Source organism: Balaenoptera ricei, chromosome 15 (genome assembly GCF_028023285.1).
Source record: "Balaenoptera ricei isolate mBalRic1 chromosome 15, mBalRic1.hap2, whole genome shotgun sequence".
NCBI classification, from domain to species: Eukaryota; Metazoa; Chordata; class Mammalia; order Artiodactyla; family Balaenopteridae; genus Balaenoptera; species Balaenoptera ricei.
The window spans coordinates 79,650,121-79,672,446 of NC_082653.1; the positions used below are offsets into that span (position 1 = coordinate 79,650,121).

Here is a 22,326-nt window from a genome sequence, read left to right on the forward strand (position 1 = left end):
GATAGTGCAAATGTGGCTCCCAGGGGCCCCTCCTGAAGCCAGGCAGGAGGCTACTTGGATGCTGGTGTGTTCACAGTGCAATCTCCTCTGGGAATGAGGCCCAGGCATCTCCAGCTGGGCCTGCTTGGGAAGGCCCCCACCCCACTGTTCCTTGACTCACCCCCAAAGTGTCCATTTCAACACCCTCATTAAGGGACTTGTATGTTTTCAGACAAATCCCATTCTAATCACTGCCACATACTGAGAAACCACAAGCGGCCGCTCCCTGGGCCAGAGGGGCCCCTGCAAGAATGTTCAAGACTTCCTCTCCCTGTGTTCCGAAGACGCGGCCAAGTTTGCAATCCAAGCGCCTGGCTGCCTGGCTCTGGCAGCCCCTTGCCGTCCCACTCCCCTGCTCCCACATTCCAGCCACCCCCTCCAGCCTTGGGGGCTTGGAGGGAGGGCTTGTGGGGCCTCCGTGGGGCAGGCCTCCAGCTCAGTGCTACAGGCTACAGGAAGGGCTCCCCTGGGACTGGGGTAGAGGTGAAGACTTCACCCCCTCATGATCTGACTCTGAACTGGGGAATCACCCGGGACAGGGGGACAGATGCCCACTTTGCTCCCCACGTGGGCATAGAGAAGGCCATGCCACATCTACTAGCCAAGGGATCATGGGCTTGAGGAGCTAGTTAAAAGTTTTATAGTACATACTAAATTGATACTAAACTATTAAATTGTTTAAATGCTCATATAGGTACCACCTAAAATTATCATTCTAACCACCCTTTTACCCATTCCCTCTGCCTGCTCCCTCCTATTTTAACCACATGGCAAGCTCCACCTATATTTTAAGGCCTGAATCAAATATTATCTCTGAGAACGCTTCCTGATTATCCCCAGGTAGAAACAACGTCTCCCTCTTGACTCTCACAGCAGTGCCAACATTCTCCAGCAGAGCTCTTATCTGTCCCTGGTCTCTGAAATGGATGGGTGGAGGGAGGGAGGGACAGAAGGAGGGAGGGATGGATGAATGGATGGATGGGTAGATGGATGGATGGATGGAGAGACAAGTGAGTGGATAGATGGATGGAAGGATGGATGGATGGAGGGAGGGATGGATTCATGGATGGATGGATGGAAGGAGGGACAGAAGGAGGGAGGGATGGATGAATGGGTGGATGGAGGGATGGGTGGATGGATGGAGAGATGGATGGAGGGATGGAGGAATGGAGGATTGGAGGGTGGAGTGAATGGACAGATGGAAAAAAGAATGAATGAATGGATGGATGGAAGGAGAGAGGAACGGGTGGTGTTGCAAAAGTTGGATAAATGGGGGTGGAGTGGGGAGGGGCCACCTTAGTTAGTTATCTGTGAGGAAGGCTCTCAGTGGTAATAGGGATGGAGAGGTTGGGGGGCTGGCAGCTAGCAGGCAGGGACTCCAGGCGTACTCACCAAGCTTTGCTGCTGCTTTAGCTGCTGCTGCTGCTGCTGCAGCCTGTGTGCCAACCCCTGGGGGAGAGGAAGGAGAGAGACTCTGGAAAATGTGCCCCTGCATCTCCAGAGCCCATCTATTCCAGCCCCAAGAAAACCAACTGGTTCGGGGCTTCCCTGGTGGCGCAGTGGTTAAGAATCCGCCTGCCAATGCAGGAGACACGGGTTCAAGCCCTGGTCCGGGAGGATCCCACATACCGCAGAGCAGCTAAGCCCGTGCACCACAACTGCTGAGCCTACGTGCCACAACTACTGAAGCCCGCACACCTAGAGCCTGTGCTCCACAACAAGAGAAGCCACCGCGATGAGAAGCCCTCGCACCGCAATGAAGAGTAGCCCCCGCTCGCCGCAATTAGAGAAAGCCGCGCACAGCAACAGAGACCCAGTGCAACCAAAAATAAATAAATAAGTAGATTTATATAAAAAAAAGAAAACCAACTGGTTCACATCTGGGTGTGGATGTGGGGTTTCATAGCATGCAGAGGTTGAGGATCCTTCTCCAGGCTCAGACCGGGGTCTGGATGTAGGGTGGGCTGGCCTGCTTTATGGAGCCTCGGTGATTAGTGCCCCCTTTGGCTGGCAGTGGCGTGAGGCTCTCCTTACCTGTCCCTGTCGGGTACCCGGCCTTGCCCGCGGCACCGGCTACTCCTCCAGGCCCATAGCCTGCAAAACGAGAGCCTCTGGGCATCCACGTGGACCTCACCGTGGCTGCCCCCTCCCCTGCCCTTCAAGGGCCAGGCCACTCAGAGTCTCCACCTGCCCCCCCCCCCCACAGCCAGAGTTAAATACAAATGTGTATGGGATGGTTATTCCCATTTTACAGACAAAGACACTGAGGCTCAGAGAAGAAACTGGTTCTCCCAAGACCTGGTGATAAGTGCGAGGGCCAGGATTGAGAATGAGGCTGTCTGAGTCCAAGTTCCATGTCCCCTCCTTCGGGGACTCCCATTCCGAGACTCCACACCCCCCCTCCCTCCAGCTGATGCTCTCTTAGCCCTGAGCTGGGGCCACAGCTCCCTTGCCAGAACCCTGCAGCTGGAGAGAGCCAGAAGCCCGCCAGTCTAAGAGGGCCTTACCATAGGGCAGTTTCCCAGTGCTGTAGGGCAGTCCGTAGCCACCTGAGGAGACGGAGTGTGGGATCAGGGGCTGCCCCATGGCAGCCCCATGCCTCACTGGGCCCCCACTACCTGGGTAGATAGACCTATTCCCACAGGTACTGAAGCCCGAGACCGCGCCGCCCCCACCAGGGCTGTGAGCCGCTCTCAGAGGCTCTCGGGAGAGCAGAGGCCTTGGTGGAGGAGGGAGAGGACACCCCTGCCCCAGGGCATGATGGGACACCTGTTCTTCTACCAACCCAGGCCCTGCCATGGCCCTAGAGTCTGAGTATCTTCCTTACTCTCCTCCCCATCAGGAAACAGCTCATGATGTGAGCTGATTGCTGGGGTGGAGGCGGGTTGACATCAGAGGGGTCTTTCCAGTGAATGGTGTTTCTTACCATCAACGCAAGTGGTTTCCCATCAGGGCTACGGGTCTCTGTGCATGTGTGTGCATGTGTGTGCACACTTGTGCATGTGTGTGCATGGGAGTGAGACCAACACCTGCAGGATGGCTTCCCCCTGTTTCCCTTTGCTGGCGACCAGAAATGGGCTTTAATACCAGGTTTCCTGACTACCCCCATCCACCCCAAGACACAGGTGGCCAAACAAGTCCCCTCTCAAGCTGGCTTCCCAGTAGGGAGGCCCAGCGAGTGGTGTCTCTTGAATCCCCCTTCTGCCTTACTTGGCAGCTTGGGTGCCTTGATGGGGTACCCCAGAGGGACTCCAGGCTGCTGACCTCCAAAGGGTCCAACTCCTGTGGGAACAAGGAGAGCAAAATCAGGTCCCAGCCACTCGGGCCAGCAACCCCGGCGAAGCCCCCGGCCTCACGCTCCACTTTCTGCTCAGACAGAATGAGCTCCCATGGCATCCGGAATCCAGAAACCATCCTAGTGCCTAGAGGGCCTTCCTGCCTCTTTCTCATCGGCCAGCAGAGCAACCCCCAGTGACGGGCCACTTCCTTCTGGAAGCTACAGGACACTCTCCCTCCTGGGGCTTGGGCCACACTTAGGGCCTGTAGCCCTTGTGGCATTTGGCACAGACTGCTGGGTTTTCTGGGCTCATCTGGGCTCCCAGACAGAAGGTTGGGACGGGGGAAGCAGGCCTGTGACTGATGCCACTTTGTGCTGAAGCCAGTCTGAGGCCTGGAGCAGTAGGCACGCCCAGCCCCTCCCAGGGGAGGATCTCCTGCCCGGCTGGCCGACCCATTGGCCTGCCCACCCTCACTGGCGTGGGGGACCCAGCCTTGCCTTACCTGGGATTCCAGCAAAAGCTCCGCCTCCACCTGCAGTGACAAGGAGCCATCACTGCAGCCCTGCCACCACGGGCACAGGGCACCCACGCACCAATGGCAGCGCTGAGGGGCGGGCTGACCCGAGCCGTGGCCACTTCTGCCCAGACCTCCCAGCTCATGCTGCCTCGCACACACTCGGGGATTTCTGAGAGATGTGCCGCCCGCCTCAGCCAGCTGAGCCCAGGGTCCCCGCCCCTCACCCCGGGACGGAGGGGACTGAGGGCGAATGGAGATTCCCACCACGGGTCACCAGCCCAGCTGGCAACATACCTGGGGCCTTGGCCTTGACTCCTGCTCCAGTGGGAACCCCAGGGAGCACCCCTACACCCGGGAACCGAGCTCCTGAAGGGGCAAAGTGGGGGCTTGCAGTGGGCATGGGAAGGCCGGCCTGGAAGGTCCAGCCCGGCACCACACCCCCGTCAGTGACACAGCTGGCCTCCCTCCTCACTGACTGTCAGCTACTGGCATGGCTCACAGGGTCGGGGGAGGGCCTCTTTGGTGGTGACTTTTCTTCCCCATCTGACCCAAGGTCAGAAGTTTTAATCCTATTTCCTAGCCATGTGCTTCTGTGTTTCTGTTGGCCTGTCTCTAAACTGGAGTTAATTTCCCGCCGCCCTGCCCACCCTCATTAGAGAAGGCAGACAGCAGAAGCCTGCCAGAAATGGGAAGAGCCTGCAGGTCGGGGAGGCCTGTGACCTTGGGGGGCTCTCACTGGATGTGATTCACAAGCAAACACAAAGCAGTCATCTGCTCTGGCTGGGTGACACTCCACTTGCCAGTGTCCAGGGCTGCCACCTCTCCTGTCTCCCCTGGGGCTGGGCCATCGTGGCAGGGAGGGGCCAAGGGAGGGACACTCTGCCAGCAAATCCCGCAGAGCAGCCCGAGTCTGGGCTTTTGGGGGAATTCAAGAGGTCACACGTTGGGTGGGGTGGCTGGGCCCTGGTGGGGAAAGGAGGTTGAGAGGGCAGCTCCGAGGGTCTCCTGCAGGGCAGATGCACTGGGTGGGCCCCCTGGTGACTTATGGCTTTTGGGAAACAGCTGGCCACAATGGGGACTTGGTCTGTCCTTGGGGGCCCACTGCAGGCTGCAATGATGTCTGGGTCTGGGCCTGGGCTCAGGGCTCTGGGGGGCCAGGGGAAGCTTGTTGATCTTCGTAGGGGAAAGACAACCAGAGATCTTATGTCTGTAGCCTGAGCTTTGATGCTTAGGGAGAAAATGCCGGGCAGGACCCAAGGTCCCTGGTGGCCTTGGCTTCGGGGGAGGTGGGGGGCCACCGGGGAGGCTGCTAGGGTCCGCTCTCCTTGCTATAGGGTCCCCTTTCCCTCCTTGCTCTCACCTGCGCCGGGGAGCACTCCGCCTGGGAATACACCTGGGAGTCCCACACCTGTGGCCAAAGAAGGATCGTGAGCAACAGCCTGGCCTCCAGGGGCCCCTCCTGGCCCGTCCCGCCGTGGCAGCTCCGGGGCTCCTGAGCCAGCCACCTGGGTGCCCGGCGGGAACAGCGAGGGACACACGTGTGCTGGCTGCAGCCCTCCTCCCGAAAGTTCCGGAAGTCATCTGCAAACCCTTCTGTGCGTGGATTTGTCCCATCTCCTGGAGCCTGTTTACATGGCCGGCCCAGCCCACCTCTGGGTTAACAGTTTCCAGATGATGTTCCCTCCCTGCTGTGTGGACTCAGGCAGCCTTTTGTTTAACCTGAAGTCACTTCCTCAAGGGCTTGGTGCAGACGAACAAGCACCGGATGGGGAGTTGGCGCACCTCGGGCTCACCCCAGCTCCACAGTGGCGGGGCGGGCCCTTCTGCACTGACTTCCCATCTGTCGCCTGAATGTGGGTGCCACAGAGTCTGTCTCTGAGGTCTGCTCCAAAGTCCTGGAGGAAGGGCCCGGAAGGTAGACCAGGGCCCCTCGCCCCTATCTGGGACACGGCACCGTGCTCTGGCCCTGGCTATGCCCCCTGCCCTGCTGCAGCCAGGCCCTGTCCTTCCTGCCCCGTGGGCCTTAGAAGCTCTCGCTCCTCCCTGACCTCTGCCCTCCACCCCCAGGGACTCCATCCACGCTGACCTGGCACCTTCCCGGGCTTCCCTCCAACTCCTGCTCCGAGCTGAGGTACCACCGCACCTGGTAGGGAAGGGGCCACGTCAGAGTGGGCTCCACCCCTGACCCTGCGGCCTTCACCGGGGCCACCCAGGTCTTGCCTCCATACCTGCAGGCACTCCTAAGCCACCAACGCCACCAATGCCGCCGACCCCACCAAGCCCCGCAGCACCTACAGAGCCAGGAGTGGGAGAGGAGAGAGGTCACATCGGGAACAGTCAAAGGCAGGAGGGCCCGGGGCTGAGGTCTGGCCCTGCCACCACCTCTGAGACTCGGGCACAGCTGGTTGCCTCCCCACACCCCCAGGAGATGGAGCTGAGGCTCCCGTCTGCCTGCCCCTCAGGAAAGGTTCTTTGCAAAGTGGAGAGCCTGCGGGGGCCAGAGGGCTTATGGCACGTCCCAAAGGGTAACACTCACCGGCCTTGGCAGCGGCTTTATAGGCTGCAGCAGCGCCAACCGGGCCGCCGGGCACCAGAGCTCCTGGGAAGGCCCCTGCAGGAAAGGCCCCGAGCCCTGCGGAGAGGAGGACGGGGTGAGGTCCTGCCCGCAGCCCTTCCCCGGCCCGCCCTGCCCACGAGGTACATTTGAGGCTCTTCTGCTCCACGCAAAGCTGTGACAGCTGCTCCCAGGACTGCGTGCGGCGTCGGCGGGCAGTATGGACCAGGCTGCTCCGCTCGGCCTGACAAACCGCAGGGACCTTTCGGGGTCAAACTTCCACACCTCCCTCCTCCAAAAAGCCTTCCTGAAGCCCCGCCGAGGTGGGCGACTCCTTTGGGCTCCTGGGACTGCTTCCCTCCAGCTCTCGTTACTAGGTTATAACAGCACCCAGGACCCAGCTGTGATTCCCTTGTGCCCCGGACAGCTGCTCGGGGCAGGTGGTCTCAGCACCACCCCCTACACCAGTGCCCAGGACGGGCCCGGTCTGCATCCTTGTACCCCCAACCGCCCTCCATACCGGGCAGATGCCCTGGGCTTGGCTCTGGCCCCCAGAGGGGCATCTTGCCTGGGTGTCAACACTAACCTGCCCCAAGACCAGCGCCTACGAGCCCTCCAGCACCTGCAGGGAGAAGAAGACAGAGCCGGGTGAGGGGCTGGTGTGGGGCATCGTTCCTGGGCCCAGGGTGGAAAGGGTCTCGTGGAGTAGGGGCAGGAAACTGGCGATGCTGTGGTCGGCGTGTGGCCGCTCAGGGCCCTAAGCCGGACTCAAACCTTTGGCCCTCAGGGGCCAGTCTGATAAAATAGCAGCCGCTGCTTAGCAACCAACTGCTATGTGCCATGTGGACTGACTGTGTTGACGCCCTACAACACGCCCTGACCGGACCTCACTTCCCTTAGAAGGCCCGCCACCTAACGAGGGACCCAGAAGGGCTTTCTGTGAGGGCTGGAGCTGAGCAGGAGCTGCCAGCAAGGCCTCACCGAGGCCAGGCCCTGCTCTGTTCCCACGTTAGCCGCCCCACCCCAGGCCTCTCATCGGCTTCCTTGCAGGGGTCCCCTGCCTCAGGCCACGCCCTCGCCCCTGCATCCGGAGCCCCCTTTGTCCATCCGTCTAGCCTGCCCTGCAGTCCGGGAGCCTCCCTGCCTGCAGACAGATGCTAAAATGTTTATGAAAAGCCAAATGTGTCCCTCTGGCTCTCTCCTTCCCACATCTGGGCTCAATCTCTCCTTTTCCCCCTCCAGGAGACATTCCACGGCTTTGGCCAGGACGGATGGGCAATCAGGTTGGAGTTCACAACCGTGCCGGGTTTGTTTCCAGTTATGTGAGAATCTCTCCCACAAGCACCGGTCCTGGCCACCAGGGTTTCAAGCTCAGGGGCGGCCTCTCTGGGGACCGACCTCAAACACGCAGGACTGCTGAGCCCTGGAGAGTCCACCTGGCTTTCACTGGGTGTGGTCCCCCGACCCCATTTCCTACTTTTGTGAGCTGGCCCGTCTGAAACCCCGCCAGCCCCTCTGTAAGATGGGCCTCTGGCTCTGGCCAGTCTCCCTTCCGGGCAGGTGTGGTGTGGTCTAGCTTGGCGTGGGGCGTGCCTGGGTCCACTTCCCAGGACTGCAGGCCCTGCCCCTCCCCAGCTCTGGCAGGGGTTTCTCTCAAGCCAGACCTGTATCCTGAGCTCCAACAGGGCAGCGGACACGCTCGGGCCTTTCCTGACCACAGAGGGGCTGGGAGGAGAGGATGGGGACCGAACAGGAAGTGAGAAGAGGCTGGGTGCGTGGGGTGGGGCACGCAGCCCCTGTGCAGCCATCTACTCTCGTCCCGTGCTCCCCCAGAGTTGTCTGGTCCCAGGGCCACCCCGTAGCATGACCAGCTACATGCCCTCCTTCCTGTGGACTCACCTGGCCCAAAGGCCCCAAGGAGTCCAGCCCCTAGAAAGGAGGAGAGAGGGGTGAGGAGGAGAGAGGGGCGAGGACTTGCCCACGGTTGGTTGCCCAGGGGCCTGGCTTACCCAACCGTCTCTCTGCCCTGGAGTCAGAGAGCCCTGGATTCAAATCCTGCTGTCCCAAGCTACTCCTTGCATGAAAGAGCAAGTCACTTCACCTCTCTGAGACTCAGTTTCCCCACTTACAAAAGGGCCAGTGTATTCCCGACCTTCCTGGGACCAGAGGGCTTGTGGGCAGAGGGCACAGAGTGTCTGCAGCCTGCCAGGGTGACCGGTGGGTGGCCCCCCTGCTCCTTCCCGTCCTCTCGTGTGGGTGACTGGCCTCCAGCCGGTGCTGGGGGTGTCGGTGGGGCTGGCTCCCAGCTGCCTGGTCCCCCACTGAGAGCCCAGGTAGGGCCACCAGCCGAGGCCCACGCGGAGCAGCTGCCAGGCCACCCACGCTCTACTCGCTAACGGATTAGTTGTTCCCAAGCATGACATGCATTGTCTGTGCCCAGTTCCATCCCATCTGGGCAGGCCCAGACGTCCCTGCTGCCCGGATGTGGGGAGCTGCCCTTTGTCGGGGGAGGGGCACTGTGGCCCTGTCCAGGCCTTTGTAGCCCAGAGTCCTAAGGCTGAAAGATGACCTCAGGGAGGTCATGGAGTCCAGCCCCTTTTCATCAGCAGATGCTCTGACTCTCCTCTTGGTCTACGCCTTCACCCCGAGCCAGAAGTTCTTTTGGAAGTCTAAACTAAATCTTTCATTAATAAAAGCTTCACTTTATCAACTGCAGCTGAATGCAGTTTTCGCAGTCTTCTCTTCGGTATTTCATCACAACCTGCCATGTGTCCCCTGCTGCCAATGGGATCAATCAATCCCCGTTCTAGCTCTGCAGTCACGACCTCTATCATTTGGGTCTTCGCAGCTAAGCACGATCCTAATTCCACACCTCTGTTTATCTAGCCTTTCCCTGTTCTCTCTCTACCGTCAAAGACCCTGTTAAGATCACTCACCCCTCCGAGAAGATAGGAAACAGCTTCAGGTGGGATAAGCAGTGAATCCCGAGGGCTCCAGCCTTGCAGACCCCAACAGACCCCAGCAAACCCCTTGCCCAGGCCTCCTGCCCTCCTGCGTCTCTCTCGCCTGGCCCCAGTCCTGTAGTTTCATAACCCAGATGGGCTTGCAGGGAAGGGGAAGCTGGGTCTTGTAGATTCACTTGCACTTGAATCATTGAACATGTGGATTTCGTAAGAGCTGTTGGACATGCAAACTGTCCTGCAGTCCCCGGCTTCAGAGCCAGGGAGACATGGATCAGGGTGGGGGGTGCCAGGGCTGCATGTGAAGCATCTCATGCTGTTAGGGCCATAAATCCGGACAGAGACGCCCCTTCCTCCACCTGCTCCTTACCCACCAGGGCCTCCTGGAGGAGGAACCCGCCCTCCCTCTTTCCTGGGGGTGTGTTCTCTGGAGCTGATGGTGGACCCTAGTGGCAGATCCAAGCCCCATGGGCAAGGCCGGGATAGATCTGGCCACATCTTCATATTGGAGAACTCCTTGGTCTGGACACAGCTGGAAGGGGCCTGGGAAGGAAGCTCATCTGGGGCCAGGGTCAGGGTGCAGCCTAGGGTCAGGTTCAGGGCTTGGTCTGGGGTCAAGATTCAGCCTGGGGTCAGGATAAGGGCTCAGATTGTCATTAAGTTCAGGGATATCTAGGATCTTGGCCTGGAGTAAGAGAGGGCTTGGTTTGTGGTCAGGGACCATTCAGGCAGAGTATGGGGCCCACCATCTGTGTCTGAGCCCACAGGCTTGGTGGCCACTGGAACATCAATTCCTATCTTTGACTCTAGCACCAGGGCTGTTTCTGGGACCCTGTGCACAGGGGACGGTCAGGGAAGCTGGGCACATAGGCACTGGCAGGGTAGGTGCCAGACACCCCTCACACATGGAGGACAGCAAGCTGCCTCCAGCCTCCTGACCCTGGATGCCCTGGAGCTTGGCCCTAGCCAGGTCGTAGGTGGGGTTGACTAGGGGGCAGAGGGGCTGTTGCTGCCCACCACTTCCCTCCCTCCTCCGTCCATAGGCTGGGTTCACAGCTCTGCGGACCCTTCCCTCCCCTGCCCCGCCGGCACTCACTCAGTGCTCTGCGGCCACGGGTCTTACCTGGCTTGGGTGGTTTGCCTCCAGGGCCCAGTGCTGCAGAGGGAAGAGATGGTGGTAAATGGGGAGTCCCAGCCCACCTGACCTACCACGATCCCCCAGGGCACTGCGGGGTCTCACTGTGGGGTGAGGAATGGTCCTCCCCTCTGCACAGGGAGCTGCTTGGAGCCCAGTGTCCACATGCCTGGGTGGGAAGCCCAGCTCTGGCCCTGATTTGGGGTTACCCTCTCTCACACTGTTTCCCAGCCTCTGAAGGGGATGACGCTTCCCGCATAGTTGGCTTTGCAGGGATATTACTGAGGATCAAAAGAAATATGAAAGAGGGACTTCCCTGGTGGCGCAGCGGTTAAGAATCTGCCTGCCAGTGCAGGGGACACAGGTTAGAGCCCTGATCCGGGAAGATCCCACATGCCGCAGAGCAACTAAGCCTGTGCGCCACAGCTACTGAGCCTGCTCTCTAGACCCCGCGAGCCACAACTACTGAGCCCGTGAGCCTAGAGCCCATGCTCTGCAACAAAAGAAGCCACTGCAATGAGAAGCCCACGCACCGCAATGCAGAGTAGACCCCGCCTGCAGCAACTAGAGAAAGCCCGCACACAGCAACAAAGACCCAACACAGCCAAAAATAAATTAATTAATTAATTTGAAAAAAAAAAAAGAAAGAAATATGAAAGAAGGCAGGGCCCCCAGGGAAAGAGGCCATGGGGAGGGGCTTAGGGGGCTCGTGAGCTCTAGTTCTTAGACAAATCCCTCCCCACTGGACGCTCGGTCTGTGAAATGAGGGGTCCCTTAATGTCTGGGCCTTCTGAGGTTCTGAGGTCTGAGCACATAATGTGGACTAGAGTGAGACCCAGACCCCATCGCTGAGGAATCAAGTTTGGTGTCTGAGCTCACCTCCTACTCCCAGGCCTCCGAGACCAGCCCCTGTGTTGAGGGGAGAGAGAGAGAGAGAAAGAGAGAGAGAGAGAGAGGACCATCAGGGCCCCTGCCAGGAAGCCGTCCATCGACCCTGGTCAAATCCACCGCTGCCTAGCCATGTGACCTCGGGCAAGCCTTGACTTCTGTGAGCCTCCGTTTCCTCATCCATCTCATTGGGGAAACAGCTGTGTGCCCGTGTGTACCTGGGAGTGTGCTGGTAGCTGCCCTCATTTCCACGTTGGTTCTGAACACTCAGACACTTTGTAAGTATTGAAAATATTAGTTTTGATGTTTCAATCTACTTTAAAACATTATGCTTTTTTCTAAATTAAAAGAAAAATTGTAAAGCAATTATACTCCAATAAAGATGTTAAAAAAAAAAAAAAAGAAAATACGCACCCCCCCCCCCCATGCCATTGAGTTAATATTCTGCCCATTTTCTTTTTTTGGAGGGGGGCCCAATCTCCATCTGCACCTAGTCCTTGCTTTTATATTGTCTTTATTTGAAAATCACTTTACCATGTTACCCGACAGATAGCATATTCATAATTTTTAGTAGTTGCATCATATAAGTTTACTTAATCACACCCTCCAGTCAGGTGGGTTTCTTGTTTGCATTTTTGCAAGGAACATTCCTATGAACCTTGGGGCGGATGGTTCTTTTTCTCTTCTTTTCAATTATTTCCTTTGAATGGGTTTCCAAGAGTCAGGTGAATGGTTCGAAGACTAAACAGCAGGGATCGGTGAGGCGGCCACTTTCCGACAGTCTCACAAGCATTGCATTTCATCTTTCAGAAAATTTATGCTCTTAATAGTTGTAAAATAGCATCATGTAACTGCTTTTTAAAAGAGGAGTAACTTATGGGTCCTCTGGGGTAGGTGTGCCAATGTTGTTCCCTTCTGCAGTGTCACAATGTGCATCTCTTGCAAATGTAATCACCATCTGTCTTACCTGGGAGTGTGACAATCTCATGTACATTACCTGGGTAGAAGACCCCTCCAGGCACTCCACCAGGAACAGCCCCTGGGACCCCTGGAATGAAGTAGGTAGAGTCCCCCATTAGCCAGAATGAATAAAAGCACGCTAACAATAAAGATAATGATGATGATAATAATACTGCCTGTCTCCAAAGCCATTTAGGTTGACTAAGCAAATAATGTTTACAAAGCATTTTCTCATTCATGCTCCTCAAAATGGCCTGGTGAGGCTGGAAGGGCAGGGATTATTACCTTCATGTTAACAGATGTGAAGTCAGGCTCAGAGAGGTTAAGGGGTGTGCGGGGGGTGGGGGGGTCGCACAGGTGGAAAGAGATGAAGCCTGGATTCAAAGCCAGGCCACTCCTCTGAGCATAACGGTCTGCGCTGCGTTACCTGGGGAGAGCCTGGCATGGGGCTGGGCCTGAGCACCTTTTGCTGGGCGGCCAAGCCTCTCCAGCCCTGAGCGGCACGGGCGGGGGCCAGAGTTGTGTGAGGGCAGGCCAGACTGTGACGGTGAGCGGTGAGGAACTGTGGCTGCTGCCGACAGAAGTGCAGCCATTCCCACGCTGGGAGGACGGCGTGAGGTTCGCGTCCTCAGCCACCGGCCAGCAGTGGTTGGGTGGTGCTCTGGCTGTCTGACACAGAGCTGCCTAAGGAGGCGCCGAGGCCCAGAGGGGGACACCATGAATGAGCAAAGTGAATAGTTTCCTAAGGAAAAGCTAATTCACTGGCCAGTCCAGGGGCTGTCTGCCCAGCCCAGATCACGAGTTCAGTCCCCACGGACCAGTGAAGCTCTCACCGGGGAATACTGTGATGCAGGCGCCCCAGACCCAGCCTGCGCGTAGTCATGGCAACAGACAATCCTGGTGCAGACCAGGCCCCGACTCCACCGCCACAGAACGGCCCCAGCCTCGACAAGCCGCCTTGCCGTTGCCCCAGCCCGGGCCCCAGCACCACCCTGCTGAATGGGGCGCGGACTGGGTTGGGGGACAGTGTCGGGCAGCTCCGCAGTGTGCCCAGCAGACATCTGGCCTGCTGGCCCCAGGGCCCTGTCAGCCTAAGCCACGGCCCAGCAGGGTGGGGGATGCCAAGCTGTCGTGGCCACCCCGTGCCAAAGCCCCGGCGCCACCCCCCTACCTCCCCCCCCAGGCACTGCAATCCAGGCCTGGAGTGTCTAAGCAGTCTGCCCAGAGCCTCGGGGGCTCAGGGCAGTGGCCCCAGGAGGCTGGGCCTGCTGGGAATGAGCGCCTGGGTCCTGTCATCGGTTGCCAAGTGCACACATGGTCCGCCCCAGGCCTTTGATGCCTTCTCTGGCTCCAGCCTCCGGTTCCGAGCTCTGAGCTCTGTCTCTTATGTGCCTTTCCCTGTTGTGCTCCAGACCTTTCTCTGCCTCGGCCTCTCTCCCTCCTCCCCTTCCTCCCTCTCTAACCCTCTGCTCCAGGGCAGACTGCAGGAATGACATGGTGGGTGGAGGGAGCAAGGGGCTCAGGATAGACCCATCTAGCCTCTAGTCTTGGCTGTGCCACTTCTTACCATCTGTGTGACCTTAGGCAAGTCACTTAACCTCTCTGAACCTCAGTTTCCTTTGTAACAACGTGGGGCTGATAACTGCTGCCTTGCCAGGTTGTTGCGAGTTGTCAAAGAGTTCAAGAGACCTGTCCTACCCTGGGCCTGGCACTCGGTAGCGCTTAAAAAAAAAGGTGACACTTTGTTTCTACTTCACTGCACAGTACATGGCCTGAGGCCAGGTATACAGTAGGTGTTCAATAAAGGATGGGTGAGTTAGGTGGGGGGGAGGCAAGGAGGTTGCCTGTGGGTCTGGTCTGACCTGTTCCATCCCCAACCAGCCTAAGGGTCTCCCCACCTCGGGGTCTCCCCACCTCGGGCTGGCCTGGCTGAAGCCCCACTTCCTCTCCTGGGGTTCTGTTCCCCGACCAGGGGCCAGGCTCCTCCTGGGCCTGCCAGCTCCTTCTCTGCTTCTTCTGTCCCCAGCTCTTTCTTCTCCCTACTCTCCACCCCCATGATTCAGATCTCAGCAGTGTTTGCCAGACTCCGTGCCTGAACCATGACGGCCTGGGGAGCCAGAGGTTTTGATCCCCGTTTTGCACTGAGGAAATAGGGAAGGCTTAGTGGGTGTAAAGGATGCCCGCCCGGCCTCTCTTCAAGTGCAGGAGAGGTGAGAATAGAATAAGACAGTAGTTGATCAAAGGCCTTCAAAAGGCAGCAGCCTCCACTCCTGCCCCATCATGGGAAGGGGGCATCCTCCTTCCCACCTCCCCTCCTTGGCCTGAGCAGTTCCTCCTGCCAGGAATGCCCTCTCCTCTATCCAAGTCCTACCCTTCCACCAAGACTGGGCTCAGCTTCTCCCCCCTGCCGTCTCTGAGCCTGTGGTTCTCACTGCTCATCTGGCCCAAAGCAGTTGGCCTGGAGCATACTTGTCTTGTTTTATGTGGGTTTGGCTTGTTTCACCGGCTAGCCCAGGGTGGAACTTGTCTCTTGCATCTTAGAATTGTGATCCTAGACTCTCAGGGATCATGACTGTCTCCTGGCCCGGGCTGAAATTCCTTCTGTAAACATCCTATTGTGTTCCCGCTTGCACGCCTCCAGTGACAGGCAAATTCCCACCTCCCGATGCCGTCCGCTCTACCTGCAGAGAGAGCTTCCTCCTACTGAGATAGAATCTGCCCCTCTGTCTCTCTAGTTCTGCCTCCCAGAGCCCCAAAGACTGAGGCCCATCTCTCATCCACAGAAGCTCCTCGAACATTTACCTTTTTTCAAGGTCTAACTCAAATGTCACTTCTTCCGTGAAGCCTTTCTGGATTTCCTGGGACTCCTCTAGGCCACCCCCTCTCCCAGTCTTGTCAGCTTCCTCCATTACTGCATCTCTGTTTACACACGGGCTGCCTCCCCACTGGACAAAACGTGGCATGAGTAGCAAGAGGGAAAATTAAACCTCACAAACGTGCACGAATTACAAGGGTTGATCAGCCCAAGATAGCAAATTCTGAATAAGAGAATATACAGTTTTTAAAATTTGCATTCCCACAGTCCTCTTACTTGACGCATTTTTTTTGCAATGTTACATTGCTGGAGCCTCCCACCGGCCCTAGGCAGTAAGTAGGGCAGGGATGTTTCTCCCCATTTTACAGCCAGGGAAACCAAGAGTCAGAGAAATGAAGTGCCTGGCCCAGGAACCACATCTGACCCCAATCACACGCAGGGCATTCTGCGTTCCAGATTCTTTGATCTAGGTTCAAAGATCTGGGACATGGCTGTTTGGGAGCGAGCAGCAGGCCAGCAGGCCTTGGCAGGGGGCTTTGCCAGTTCCAAGTCCAGGGGGCCGGCCTGGGGTGCAGATAAGACCACGCGAAGCTGTTTGTCGTTTGCATGGAGAAAGGCCGCCAAGGGTTTTTCGAAAACAATCCTCCAGTGACTGACTCTGTCCCCTCCCTCCCTCCCTCCCCCGGACACGTCTGTCCTCCTGCCTTGGCCCCAGCAGACTTGGAGCAGGATCAACCCCTAACCCCAAGGTCCAAGGTCCAAGGTCCTGGAGGCTCCTCAGAGTCACCTGGGCAGCTTTTTACAAGACCTACAGGTCTGGGTCCCTCCCCAGACCACCAAATAAAGCAAAAATTCTTGGGTGAGACCCCACATCAGAATTGTTTCAAGTTCCCGGGTAACTCCAATTATGCAGCCAGGGCTGAAAATCCCTGTTGCAAACCGTCTTCAGTTCCGAAATAAGAAAACAAACAAACAAACAAACAAGAAAACACCCACAACCAAAATGATAAAATTTCTGGGGGTTTGGGGCAGCTGGTCCCAATTATAACTGATTTAATTTCTCTCTCTCTTTTTAAATGGCGTGGGAGTTTGGGGCAGCTGATCTTCAAAGCTACTTTTGACCCATCTTAAATGGGTCTAAACAACTTTTACCATCACAGAGTCTTCCCGGGATGCCCCTTCCTTGTCTCCCCTGGCAACACGGTTCTTTGGAACTGGGGAACGCATGAGGGTAATATCTTCTTGGGGTGGGGGGAAGCTGGGTTCGCTCAGGACAGTCAGGCAGGTGTGTGCGTGTGTGCGCACATGCGTTTGGGTGGGGGGCCCCTCCCACGTCCCATCTCTCTAGACTTCCTTTGGGAGGCTCTGGGCACAAACCCCAGAAGACCTCATCAATTCACACACCCCTTATTTGGACCCAGCTACTCTACCACCTGGGACGGAGCTGAGATTTATGTTTGCAAAGAACAGGACCAGCGGAGCATTTAGCTCAGTCATTGAGGATGCATTCTTCTTAGGGCAGGCCCACCCCAGAGTACTTGGCCCCCAGCCTGCCCCTCCCCAAATGCTGCTCAGAACCTGGATCTTTGGCCACCTCATCTTTGGCCCAGTGCAGAGAGCTGGCTGGTGCTAATCCCCCTGGGGCTGCCTTAGCCTGTCTGAGCCTCAGTCTCCCCACTTGAAAAGCGTAGATAAAAATCCTCTACTCCCAGGGTTCCGGTGGGGACTAACCATCATGCTCTAGGTGGGAGCTCTCTCTGGGAAGGCAGACGTTCAGGGGCCAGACTCCGGGGAGGAGGATCAGACAGGACCAGAGCTGCTGCTCTCGGGCATGGGGGCGGCTGCTCCTCTGGGACTGTCTCGCTGCCGCCCCTGGGCCCCACCTGAGGGTGCACACCATCCCATGGCCTCATCCAGACCCAGGAGTTGACCTCTGCAGTAAGTCCCTGCTCCCAGCGGTCCTGCCCAGCTGGTCAATCTCACGGAAAGAGCTGTTGCTCCAGCCCTCCGACCGGGCCCTGCTCCAGCCGGTGCACCTCCCCACGCTGGCCGCCACCAAAGGGCCGGTTCTCATGGCGAGGAAGACTCTCCCGGAAACCAGACCCCACCCAGGCTACCCGACCAAAGGCTCGTGGGGCTGCCTGCGCCTCTCTTTTCCCGTGGCCAGGAGCACCGTCAGGGACCCCTGGTAGGCCACTCCCAGGGTCCCACAAGGTGCTAGCAGCCCCCGGGGGGGGGCGCCCTCGGGACACAAGGCAGGGAACATGCCAGGTGGTCCAGGAGTGCCCCGAGGTCCACTCAAGCCCCTGCCCCTCACCACTCTCCCTCCGCCAGGAGACGGACACCTTCCCCGGCTTCCTTGTCCTCGCTTGTGTTCCATACCACACATACACACACATACACACTCACATGCACAGTGACAAACCACACCCAGTGACACACCTGGACACCAGATCTCCCACGTATACGTGCCTGTTGGGTGGCAGACTTTTACACATGCTAACAGGCACTTTCACGTACCTACAGCACCCCTCCTCACACACACACACACACACACACACACACACACACACACACCCCTGTCCAAGGATGAACCTGTGAACGTTCATCCCCTCGCAGAAAACTCCTCCTCTATTTGGTGACACGTCTGGGCATATACACAACATGCACACCTGTGCAATAGCGTGTAACACACTCACACACACACACACACTCACACACGTACACACATGCTCCCAGCCCTCCTCACCAGGGACAGACCACAGCAGCAGCTTTCCAACTCGCAACCCTATAATCAACTTAACCCTGACTTTGCTCCGAGCGCGTCCTGACTTCCCAGGGGACGAGGAACCTGTGGAGGTCAGAGAGCTCACTGATGCTAAGCTGGCCCCCAGCCCAGGTCCCCTGCCCCCAGGGCACACGTGCACACCCGGCAGGTCCACAGGTGTGCAAACTGCCGGTGCCCACAGAGCCGGCGGGACCTCGTCGGCCCTTCCCCAGCATGCTGGCGACCCCCATACCGGGAGATCCCCCAGGACAGAGCAGGGCCCATCAGCCCTCTTGGGGCAGCAGAAGCCGGTGCTGGCTTGGGACCACCCTGAGTCGTGGGCCGATCGTGTGACGGGTTTCTGCTCAGCGCGGCTGGCTGCCGGGAGGGGCGGTTCCAAGGATCCAGTGGCTGAGGGGCTCCTGCCTGGGACCCCCTGGAGGATGCTGGGGGTGAAGAGCGTCCTCTCGTCCGTCCGTCGGTCCAGCCCCCTGAGCGGGAGGCCCGAGGGCTGCGGGCACGTCAGGGAGCAGGGTGAGGCCTACCTCCAGGCTGCGAGGGGTGGAGAAGGCACAGCAGGAGCAGGAGGGCTCCGGGCCGCAGGGCTGCCGCCGTCCGACCCGCCATCCCGGGGAGAAATGCCCCAGCCCGCTCTCTGCGCCTCGTTTTATCCCCAAAGCGTAATTGCTGCCTTGTCGGGCTGCGAGGGAAAGAGGGAGGGAGAGAGGGCGGGCGGGAGGGCGGGAGAAGGGGGAGGCCTCGGGGAGGGGGCCGCGGGGAGGGGGCAATTACGAAAGGCCGGCTCACAAGCCTCCCAGGCTGGGTCTGACTGGACTGGACTGTGGGCTTTTTTCCTTAAAACACACGCGCGTGCACACACACACACACGCACACGCACACACACACACACAGTTTCCCCCATCTCTCTCCTGCTTTCCCTCTGTGGCTGTTCTTTCACTGCTGGCCCCGTTCCCCGCCAGAAAGTGCGAGGGGGGCCCCTGCCAGGACAGCCCTCGGGAGAGGAAGCGGGAGGGAGGGCCCTGCAGGCCGGCCAAAGATCCGGCCCCAGCCAAGGCCTGAGTGGCCAGGCCCCCACCCCTGCGGCTGGGCCACGGGCCCAGTGTGGGGAGACAGGCCAGCTGTCCCGTGCCTCTGCCCTCACCCCAGCCTTCCAGACTCCTTCAGCACTCCCAGACCTGGCAAGAGACAGCCCTGCCCAAAGCTGGGGACGGGGGTGTTGGTGGATCTGGGGTCCAGAGCCCAGGCCAGTATCCGTAGAGGTCGAGGGCCTGTGGGCAGAATGGCTGGGAAGGTGAGATCACGTTGGCGCCGCCCCGTGGGGCACCTGGGGAAAGGAAGGGGGACCCTGAGCCACTGCAGGGCTCCATTCTTTGTGGGCTAAGGTCACAGCCTCCTGCCTGAAGCTGTGGAGGGTGTGATGGGTCAGTCTGGGATCCATGTCTGCAGAGGCCAAGGGGCTGCAGGCAGAATAGCCTGGGAGTTAAGACTCTGTTGGTGTCATTCCCCGGGACATCTGGGGACATGTGGGAGACTCTGACACATCACAGGGGTTCCATCTGTCATGGATCGAGGTGCAGCCCCATGCAGGCCTGTGGAGTGGTGAAGGTCAGGCTGGATCCCCAGGTGCCCTGCAGAGAACCAGGGGGCTGGGGAGCGCATCCAGACTGATAGGTGGCCCAGCCCCCCTTTATCACTTGGCCCCCACCTGTCCCAATGCTGAGCATCCCTAGAACCCAGACCAGACTCAGGAGCCCCCAGACTGCCGGTTCTCTCCCTGCCCCAGAAGAACACCCCGGGCTGACATTCCTTTGGTGGCCAGGAGGGGGCGGCCCTGAGCTAAAACAGCAAGGACCAGCATTTCCAGAAGGACTCGGGCTGTTCCCGCCTGACTGTGCAGTATGGGGACCCTGGGGATTTTGGGGATGGGGTGGGGTGGGAAACAAGGGGGTCACGCCGCCTCACCCAAGTGGGGAAGAAATTTGGGAGCCAGAGGATAGGAGAGGGAAACTGGTACCTGCCCTCATCACAGCCTGTGAGGGGGAAAAGTTGAGGCCACGAGTTCTGAGAGTTTTCCCTGCACCCAGATGGAGAATGAGAGGAGGACACAGCCACAAGTCAGAGGAAAGGGGTTAAAGGACCCCTCCTCCAGCCAGGAGCACTGAGGCAGTCTGCAGGACCTGCAGGGGCAGCCAGGAGTGCAGATGCCAAAGGCCAGGCACTGGACTCGGTTGGACCTAGGACTAAGTTCTGGTTCTAGCACTTTCTAGCAGGTTAACCTCTCCAGAGAACTTCAGCTTCCTCATCTGTCAAATGGTGATAAATATTCCCGCCTAGGAGGTTATTGCAAAGATGGATAAGATGTGGTCATATATTTCTGTACTGTGTCTGCAGATCCAAAATGCTCTGTACACTAGTCCTGGTCCTATAGTGCTACTGTAACTACATTAGTTCTGCAAGAACCACTCGTGTGTAAGTATTAGGCTTGGCTCTATGCTGGGTCACCTTGGGACCCTGGGCCATCCCTTCCTCTCCCTAGTCTCAGGCGGCAGCTGCTCCAAGAGTTTGGAAGGGGGTGGGCATGCACGCTAGCAGAACTGTCTTGAAGCTGTGCGTGCACAGCAAGTGTACAGCTCTTACTTCCTATGTGTGTTATTTGGTGGTGATCTGGGGGTAGCTCATGGAGATTACAAGCCCAAGCCAGCCCTTGTTGGTGCGGGGAGCGGTGCTCAGGGTTCGGGTCTGAGGCTCAGGGCCTGACTTGTGCCTGCTGGGGGAAGGGAGGGGAGGCGGAGGGGTGGGGTGCATCTGCGTGCCTCCCGGGGAGGGGGGAGGAAGGGGGTGCTGGGGAGAAGCTGGGCCCCATCTCTCCCGGAGCAGTGACGTGGGCAGGAACCGGCTTTCAGACTTTCAAACCGCAGTCTGCTCAGAGTCTTTATTAATTCCAGGACTGGGAGAGAGGCTGATGCCAGCGGGAGAGGGCTTGCTGTGGGGATCCAGGAGAGGTGTGGAGGGGCGCTTGCAGGGATAGACTTGAGGCTGCTGGGCCAGGCCGCTCCCCACAGGGCCAGGGCCCCGTGTCCTGTCCCCCAGCTGTGTTCCCCCTTCTCCTTAGTATCCTGTATTACAGGAGCTCCATGAACTCATATCCGACAAGGCTTCCGTACACCTCAAGAGGGGGCCTCAATTCAGAATCGAACCCAGTAGACTGATTATTCAGTGCAATTTAGCCCAATGCATTCAATGCATAATGTAAGGACTGGAGGTTAGAGTTTAGACCAACATTCATTCATTCAAGAAACGCAACAGTCCTCAGCTGCTCAGTGCTCACCTTCCTGCATAGCTGTACAGATTCAATAAGGTCATAAATGTCGAACTGCCTGGCGCACCAAGTGCTGGAGGAGCTTGGCTTTACTTGTTGTCACTGACAAGCATTACCACCCACTTGTTCCCGGGCGTCCAGGTGAGTCACTGACAGGCCATCCCTGTCCACCAGCATCTCCAGGTGTAGCCGTTTAGAAAAAAAAGAACCCCAGCCTCCACTCGGCTCTCAGCATGTCATTGCGTTGCTCAGAAACCCTCAGTTGCCTCTCAGATAAAGTCCAGACTTCTGAGTACGGCCTTCAAGGCCTTGCCTGACCCAACTCCACTGCTCTGCTGCCCTCCTTCCTTCTGGCTGGTGGAGCTGCTCCCCAGCGGCCTGGACTTGTCCTGGAGGGCTGGGTGCTAGACCTTTGTTGCTGAGGTTCCCTGGTCTCAGCTTCCTCCAGGTCTGTGCCCCTCAGCATCCCTGCCCCTGGAACCTCTCTGAGGGTTCTTGGGTTGAACTTGGTGCTTCATCTTATCCCCCACTGACTGGCCTGGCCATCACTGAAGGCAGTTTGAGGACAGACCCATTTCTGTCTCCCTCGCTGTCCAAGAGTATGGGATGACAAACACAGATGCGCACGCCAGGAGATGTGGGCAGAGTTCTGGTGGTATGGACAGAGCTCCAGAATCCGGGGACATGTGGTTTCTGTTTGCTTCCTTGTCTTCACATGGTCCTTTTATCCGTTGAATGCCAGATGCGCTGTCTGCATGGGACCTTGGACCAGAGAGAGTAAGCGTGCACTGCTGAGCTAGGCTGGGAAGAGCTGGGTGTCATCCAGACCTGGGACCCCTACTGGGGTCCCTCCCAGTGAAGGGGCCACTGTTGTCAGTCATTTACACCTCTGTGCGGGTGAGTGTCCCTCCAGGTGGTCCCACAGGAAATAAGGTCCAGGTTATACCAATAGGGGAAACATGAATTTCTCATATGGACCCACGTGAGATTTGGGAAGGAAATGCATGTTGGTTGGGTAGTGTAGGTTCCAGTGTAGATGCTCCAAGAGAGAATTAGCAGGAAGGCAGAGTGAA

General features: G+C 58.1%; 1 protein-coding gene across 8 annotated transcripts in view; it reads right to left on the reverse strand.

The window, feature by feature from the left end:
* The window catches only part of ELN (elastin), a 33,377-nt gene extending 14,563 nt beyond the window's left edge, over positions 1–18,814 (reverse strand). The window contains exons 1-16 of one of the 8 annotated variants that reach the window (XM_059896194.1): positions 18,459–18,814; positions 12,369–12,419; positions 11,363–11,392; positions 10,472–10,504; positions 8,288–8,317; positions 6,975–7,010; positions 6,371–6,466; positions 6,063–6,125; positions 5,921–5,977; positions 5,195–5,242; positions 4,129–4,200; positions 3,820–3,849; positions 3,250–3,321; positions 2,547–2,588; positions 2,074–2,133; positions 1,432–1,488 (exon numbers count right to left, since the gene is read on the reverse strand). In XM_059896194.1, the coding sequence (XP_059752177.1) occupies positions 1,432–1,488; positions 2,074–2,133; positions 2,547–2,588; positions 3,250–3,321; positions 3,820–3,849; positions 4,129–4,200; positions 5,195–5,242; positions 5,921–5,977; positions 6,063–6,125; positions 6,371–6,466; positions 6,975–7,010; positions 8,288–8,317; positions 10,472–10,504; positions 11,363–11,392; positions 12,369–12,419; positions 18,459–18,540 (859 nt within the window). In that variant the 5' untranslated portion in view covers positions 18,541–18,814. The remainder of the gene's footprint in view (positions 1–1,431; positions 1,489–2,073; positions 2,134–2,546; positions 2,589–3,249; positions 3,322–3,819; positions 3,850–4,128; positions 4,201–5,194; positions 5,243–5,920; positions 5,978–6,062; positions 6,126–6,370; positions 6,467–6,974; positions 7,011–8,287; positions 8,318–10,471; positions 10,505–11,362; positions 11,393–12,368; positions 12,420–18,458) is intronic. The other 7 variants (XM_059896188.1, XM_059896186.1, XM_059896189.1 and 4 more) reach the window with 7 other exon arrangements.
* Positions 18,815–22,326: the final 3,512 nt, after the last annotated feature.